The sequence below is a fragment of the Medicago truncatula genome, chromosome 2 (assembly GCF_003473485.1).
Source record: "Medicago truncatula cultivar Jemalong A17 chromosome 2, MtrunA17r5.0-ANR, whole genome shotgun sequence".
NCBI lineage: Eukaryota > Viridiplantae > Streptophyta > Magnoliopsida > Fabales > Fabaceae > Medicago > Medicago truncatula.
In genome coordinates, this window is record NC_053043.1 from 13865430 (window position 1) to 13873622 (window position 8193).

The 8193-nt window shown below is 32.7% G+C and overlaps 1 protein-coding gene across 1 annotated transcript; it reads right to left on the bottom strand.

The window, feature by feature from the left end:
- Positions 1-3636: 3636 nt before the first annotated feature.
- On the bottom strand, positions 3637-5994 carry LOC25488059 (ethylene-responsive transcription factor ERF071). Its single transcript, XM_013607718.3, has 2 exons — positions 5510-5994; positions 3637-4493 (listed from the first exon to the last, which is right to left on the bottom strand). Exons 1-2 carry the CDS (start codon positions 5697-5699, stop codon positions 3904-3906), a joined length of 780 nt encoding a protein of 259 aa, XP_013463172.2. The 5' UTR covers positions 5700-5994; the 3' UTR covers positions 3637-3903.
- Positions 5995-8193: the final 2199 nt, after the last annotated feature.

The window sequence follows — 8193 nt, forward strand, 5'->3', positions numbered from 1 at the left end:
ATTTTAGCTTTTCTTTATATTGATTAAGAGAAAAAAAGAAATAAATAAAAGATACTTCCTTAAAAAAAAAAATACTTATATGTTAGATATGTCTAAGAATTACCGTAAATATTAGATGTCTTCGAATAAATCAAACTATAAGCTGGTCTTATTTAAAAAAATCCATTCATGAAATAAGTTGTGGTAAGTGTGAGTTAGAAGTCTAACATTGTTTAGAAAAGTGGAGGTTGATTATTTTATAAAAGTGAGATGACTAATAAACTCAATGACTTAAGGTTTTGTGTTAAAATGTGGTGTCTAACTCTTTTGTGTGATTGTTCATGTCCCAATGTGAATGATACTACGGGCCCCCAATATGATCCAACAATAGTATCCGAAAAAATCCATAAATTCAATATTTTAAGTTTTGAGTGAAAAGCGGTGTCCAACCAATCCAAAATTTTAGTTAACACTTGATATATCATAACATAACATATCTCTCTCTGAATTTTTTTAGGGAATATCATAACATCTCTCTAAAGTGCGAGACTCTATGTTTGTGGTCCAACACCAGCAATATCTCTCACTCCTCTCATCAAGTCGAGCCAGAGTTTTTGATATCAAATCCTCCTCATTTGTGAAACTTTAAAATTGTATGGATGAGGGTTTTGAGAGGTTTTGAAGGATTTATATGAATTCTTCAAATTAAATTTATATTGTTACAATATTCTTAAAGCTAAAAATATATTAACCATAAACATTAATTTATCATTCTCTAAAACAGGATCTTTTATAAAACACATTGAAAGAAAAGGACTTTGGGGTTTAATTTTATATTCATAATACAAAATTCCACTCATTTGGGGGAACTAAAAAATTGTATTGGGGAGGATTTTGGCGGGTTTATATGAATTTTTCAAATTCAATCTATGTTGTTATAATATTTTTAAAATTAAAAATATATTAATCATAAACATTATTTATCATTCTCTAATAAAATTACTCTTTCAAAAAATGAAAGATTTCACCATTTTTTTTATATATTTCTCACCCCTCGAAGTCCTCTCCCGCAAACTTCCAAACAAAGCCAAAAGCAACAACAAATATGAGATGTTTAATGACAACACCCTTTCGTGCCAAAATTACATTTGACAAATACGGGTTGTCAAATAGCAAATCTGCTATACTCTTTTTGGCATTTAAATGTCCGCCTTCTTAATTGGGCCTATCCATGTAATTGCAGCCCGTCATATAATAATCAAGTATGAAAGTTTTGCCACACACCCCTACATTTAGGGATTTACTTCTCCCACCCTATGCCCTTCTCATGCGCCCTGCAAAAATTACTAAATTGCCATCCGAAAAACAAAATTCGGACAATTAACTTCTGGTCCGGATTACATATTCCGGACGCATTCAAAGTATAAAAGGGCGTTCACCCCCCATTTTTACAGTTTCACTTTTTACTTACTCTCATTCCCTCTAATCCCAAAATCCGAACTGCAAAAATCGAGCCAAAATCGGTGAAATCATGCTCAAACGGACCGCATTTCAATCCTTGACAAACATCACATGGAAGGTTAGTTCAATTTCTGTATGCATGCAAGTAATTTGTTCCATTTTATTCCCTATGTACTGAAGCAATCCGGAATTTGCTTTCCAGACTAGATTGTTGAAATCCAGAAAATAAATTACCGAAACACCCAGTATTGGTTTTGTCCGTCTGTTTTGTACTGTTCTGTGCTGATTGTGTTGTGTGCATGTTACAGAAAAAGTTCAACCTCTAATACTCGGCGCATAAGGGAGGCAGGGCATGCTTCCCGTAGGAGAGAGCACCGCCAACGGCTGGGGGAGGAGGGCGGTGTTCCTCCGAGGCGTCGGGGTGCTAGAGGACGCCGTGATGATGTCGAGCCTGATGTCGAGCATAAGCCAGAGCAGCAAGAGTATATGGACTCGCAGCAAGAGCAGCCTGATGTGGACTTGCAACATTTGGAGGAGCTGCAAGCTATGGACGCGGAAATGAAAGATGCCGATTATTGCTATTGTTTTTTAATCAAGTTATATTGCTATTGTTTTTTAATCAAGTCATGCTGCTATTATTTTTTCTGACTCAGGCTGCTATTGGAAAAGGAATTGTAGAGGCTTCTGGTATAGATTCTGATTAAGTAAACATGAGTGTTCTGAAAATTTATTCGAAAAAGAAAAAAATGTTTAAAGTAGTTGCACAAGAAATACATATCTAGAATGATATGTGGGGTGAACTCATTCTGAATTGGGATTAGACATGACATTTGAACCCGCCCCCGCCTAGACCCGGCCGCCCCGCCCCGTATTTAACGGGGAAAAACCGATTTAACTGGGTGCGAGTGCGGGGAAAACCCGTTTCTTTAGTACGGGGGCAGGGCCGAGGTTGGGGGATGGTCAAACCCGGCCCGTACCCACCCCCGCCACCGCCCCGTTTATTTTAAATCAATTTTTTTACCCTCATATTTGATAATCATATCACTCCTATGCCCTTTTTATAAATTAATGTTGTCTAATTCATGGGGTTTCTTTTCTTATTTTTTTCTCCATTCATTGGTACGTATCTTTTTTGTTATTAGATGCTTTTTTGTTGTTGTGAAAAGTAAAAAAAAACATGCTTTTTTTTCTTTACTACAATTTCGCGGGTGGGGGTTGGGGCGGGGCTGGGAAACCCGACCCCGTTGGGGGCGGATTTGGGTTTGAATTTTCTATCCCAACGGCTTTGGGGAGGGGGACGGGGATGGGTACAATGAAGCAGGGGCGAGGGTGGGTATGCTAAAACCCGTCCCCACCCCATTTGCCATGTCTAATTGGGATATTGAATAGTGAAATAATATTTCTACAAATTTGTGCAACTCTCTCATAGTACTTTTTATTTTTATTTTTTAAAATCTATGATATTCTCATTGCATTCTTAATCACTCTATGATTTTTGTGTCAATAATTACATTTATCTGTATATCTTTGATTTTTCAATAAATTACAAGATAAATGATTGTTAAAATAACACATCTTTATAGAAAAAAAAAATTAAAAGTTTTCAATGAGACAAAGAAAAAGTGTACTATCATAGTATCATACGTCTTAAAATATATAAGCAAGCAGTCAAGCACCATGGACTCTATTTTTATATATCACCAACTTTTTAAAAAATAAACTATGATGATTACATTCACAATCATCTTGATGTTGTTGCTTTTGCTTTACTATTTATGACACTTGAAGCTCCAAGATTATTTTTTCTTTTTTTGATGATAACTCCAAAAATTTTGTTTGTTTGAAAACTCGAATTCCAAATTATTCGTTGATAATAGTGTATAAGTGTACGTGTGTGATTATTTTTTATTAACAAGTAGTCAAGTAGGCTTAAAAAAATATTTAACTAAAACATACATCATTAACAATCTACATTATTCTTCTTCTAACAGTTCTATAGATATCAGATTCATGCATCCAATCCATTATATCACAATCAAAATCCAATGTTTGATTAACACATTTCATACATAAACAACAAGTATCACACCTTTCATAAACGACAAGTATCATAATATATATATATGCCACATATCATACTCAACATAATTTAAATACCATAACATAACATAAATTAACATGCACGATGCAAAAAAATAGTCTCATACACCTTACCTACCTTTATTTATGATCAAAATAATATTCACAATCATAATACGCCGCACCTATATGGCTTATAATTTCAATAATAATCGAACATCCAAACCGTCCAAGACAGAAACAAAAGAGACAACACCATAAAGGAAGAACACAAACAACATAGTTTATACAGTCACGAAATTTTAAACATAAACATAAGCATAAAACCGATAATAATAAAACACCATAAGGTGGTCCATTTTTGCAATAATAATTATTAGTTTCTTAGTTATAAAACAGGTGACGGATGGGATCAACCATGTCTTCAGAAGTCCAAAAGTCCATGAAGCTGCTGTCCCAATCAGCAGGCATGGTGAAAGGCACAGGCTCCGGCTCGGGCTGAGCTTCAACTTGGGTTGGGGCTTGGGCCTGAGGAATGTCACTATCCAAGCCAAGGATCCATTCAAGGTCCGACATTTTCTGCTTGATTTCCATTTCCTCATCAAGCTCAAACCCAGACCCAGCTGACTCAGAGCTAGCTTGGGAACTGGCTTGATCAGAGCTAACACACTGCTTCTTTGCTGGAGGAGCGGTAACAGCAGGAGTGTCAGGGAAATTGAGCTTAGCCTTGTCGCCGCGAATGCGCTTGGCCGCGGTGTCGTAGGCTCTAGCTGCTTCTTCAGCTGTTGAGAAAGTACCTAGCCAAACACGAACACCTTGTTGTGGGTCCCTTATTTCTGCAGCCCATTTGCCCCATGGCCTCTGCCTGATTCCTCTGTAAACATTCTTACGGGCTCTTTTGCCTCCGGTGCTTTTCTTACCTTTCTCCACAGTTACCAAGCTTTGTTTCTTCTCAACATTGTCACATGAGACCACTGCATCACACAAATAGTATATTACTCATTGCGTTATCATCACGTGACACCTCAAAAATACACTTTACACAAAATAAATACACATTTAATTTTTCTTTGACCAAAAATACAAATTTATTTCCTAAAAAAGAATATTTAAAAAAAAAATAAAAGGTTTATCGTTTTTCATTTTTTTTTATGTGTGTGGTTGGCTAGCTACTGTCATTTTTTATGTATCTTTGAGTTACATCGCATCATTGATTAGCAAACACGTATTTTATTTTTTAGTATAAAGTTGTATAAAATTCACTTTTTTTAACCTTTTCATTTTAAATAACATAGAAAAACGTGACCAAAACAAAATTGACATCTCTGTTAATTTTCATTGTCAAAAAGTTTAAAGTGGTAAATTCTTGAACTTTCCTTTAAACCTGTTCTAGAAACACCATTCATGCATCTAGTACTATGTACCTAACACCCAAAACCAAATTTAATGGGCATAGCGTTAAAGACAATGAGAATTGAGTGAAAATCAATAAAATGATGTCATACATACAAAGAAAATAATTAGAAAAAGAATTGACCAAAAAAATTAGAAAAAAAAATCAATTTTTAATAAATTATTAAAAATATCAAAATCAAAGATTAATTTAATTCTTTCTTCTTTATTTTGATATTATTTCATCTTTAGTCAACAAGATATTTAATTTTTTTCCTCTAAAAAAAAATATATTTTTTCCTCTAAACTTTTTTGGTTAGTAATTCAAGATATTTTAATATCAATCATAATATTGGGTGTTAAATAATTTGTAATTTGCCTTTTCAAAAAAGTGTATTTCACATTTAAAAAGAAAAAGAAATTTAAGAAATTAAATCATCAACAATCACTGAAAAAAAGGCATACCCATCATCAATCATCATCATGAAGAAATTTGTTGACAAAAAAAATTGGATAAAAACATTGGTATAGTGGTGGGGGAACAAGAACAACCTAGAACAAGAAAGTGATAGTAGTGGTTGGTAAAGTATATACGTACCTTTATTGTCTGATGAGAAGAATTTCTCAAAGCTAAGAGGTGGTAGCTCTTTGGAAGAGGGGGTGTTAAAAGCAGCAGCAGCAGCAGCACCACCAAGACCAAGTAGATCAACAGAAGGATCAAGCTCAAACCATAGGTCACGGTCACGTTTCACACCAATGAAATCAGAAATGATAGCACCTCCACACATGTTTTTTGAGAGAAACACAAGAACAAAATTATTGTAAAATGATAATGATGTGAGAGAGAACACAAATGAGAGAGAGTGTATCTATGTATAAGATTTATATATAGACATCAACTTGCTTATCAAATACACTTACACTTTGTGGGTCCCATTTAAAAATATGTGAATCTTAGAGGGTTGATTTATGATCAAACGGTGGTGAGTTAAGGTTTGATTACGTGGTGGGTTGTTGATAGGTTGAGTTTAAAGACGGTGTTTTGAGAGTGGTTTTGTGGTTTTTGGTTTAGGATGGTTGTTTTGTATATGTAACGGATGTCAGAATGGTGCCAAAAATAAAGGGCACAGAGAGAAAGGTTACACGCAGAGAGTGTGGCTGTGGGGCCACTTGGTTTTTAAGAATAAATAAATAAAAGGAAAATAAAGCTAAAAAATGCTCTAAAAACATCGGATAGCACTTCCGAGACTTTGAGCTCGATGACTTTAGTGTATTTTAGATGAAAAAGAATAATAGATGAGTGATTAAATTAAATCATTTTGATGAGAGAAAATTATTCGTTAGGAGAGAGATATAGACAATGTCACCGAACTCAAAATCACCGAAGTGTTGCCCAAAAATGTCTATTAACAATATTATAAAAATTATATTTCAATTCCGATGAGTTTAATTCAGTTGGTCGGTACAATGCATAATATATGTAGAGTTGAAGTTCAAACTTCAGACATTCACTTCTCCACATTTAAATGTATGAGATTCAATCACGAAACTGCTTAAAAAAAAAATTATATTTCAGCGTAGTTTTATTATTGTCCTTTTAAACTCATGATTTTTTTATTTTGAATGTCAGAATCATCATTTTGAAAAATATAAAACTAATTTATTTAATTTTTGAATTTTTTTTATTGACTTATCATCGTAATTACAGATAACTACGAAATGTAGTGTAACTAATTTCATTTTGTAAAATATAAGCCAATTTATTACTACTCCTTTATCATCATATAGCAAAATATCTGCAAATTTGTTACTCTTTTATGATCATAACTACGATAAAATATCTGCCAATTTATTACTCTTTTGAGATATAAGTATATAAAATCTCCAACGAATTCCCCGTGAACTTAGCTCAGTTGGTTGTATATTATATGTAGGAGTCGGGGTTCGAACCCCGGACACTCCACTTCTCCACAATTAAATTGTGTGAGCTCTAACCACTAGGCTACTTGACAAAAAAAAAAAATCTGCAACGAATGCAATGTCAATATTTAACGATATATTTTATATAAAATAAAAAATATTTAATAAAAACACCATTAATGTTGATATTTTAAAAATAATTACAAGTTTTCGAGATTTTATAAACTATCCCAGATTAAAAATTTAGAGATTTTATAATATCGACTATCCCAAAATAAAATATAAAAAATATATGAATGAATTCCTCATGTTGATCTTGATTTCAGTCATAATTAATCATGTTATTTTTAGCCCATATGAGTTATTTAATTTTTATTTTTATTTTTTAGAAAAAGGCCCATGAGTTATTATTATTTCCTACTTTTATATAAAAAAGAAAAAGTAGAAGTTAGTGTAAAATAAAATTGAGAGAAAATAATATATTTGGTCAACAATGAATAATTAATAAAAAATGGAAATGGAAAGTTAAAAAGACAAATGACGGAAATAGGGTTTAAACTTTGTTTAATGAAAGAAAGTGGCAGAAAAAAAGCTAAAAAAATAAACAAATTTTTAATTGATGGACATTTGGGAAATAGTAATAAAAATTATGATATTTTGTTGTAATTGTATTTGATTTTGTAGTAAGTAAATAACTTAATAAAATTTGTGATTTTTTGTAAATATTGACAAATAAATAAATGAAAAATTAAGGCGCAAATAAAATAAAATGATATTTTTGTCTTTTAAGAAAGATCCATAACCTTCTATCAGTTTTTACACGCAAAATTATGCAATTAACTTTCCCGCGCCGGTCTCACAAGAAACTATCATTGCCTCGATGTCAGGCTTGTCCAAACACTCAAAAATCCTCCTTTTTAGGCAAAAGAGAATTCTCTCATGCCACATAGAGTCCAATCCAATCTATACCTTAATTTTCAAGGTGAAAGAAAAAAGGAGATAAATATTTGAATTAAAAAAATGAATAGGAATTCAGAGGACCTAACTTAACTGGTAAAATACCGAAATTGTTAGGCTGGATGTTATGATCGAGATTCGAACTCCGATACCTTCACTTGTGTGTGAGTTTATAATGGCTTTCCCATTTCGTCTATCTACTAAAAAAAATAAAAATATAAATAGGAAAATCTGGTTTAATGGTTGAGAGAATCTCCTCCCTTTTTTTAGATATATGATTGTTCAATTGTTTTTTACGTTTATTGTATATCCTATTGCGTGTTAGAAAATTAAATTCATTAACCAAAAATTGTGAAATATGTGAGATTCACAGACGAGTGTCCTACACTTCTACTGTGTTTGGAT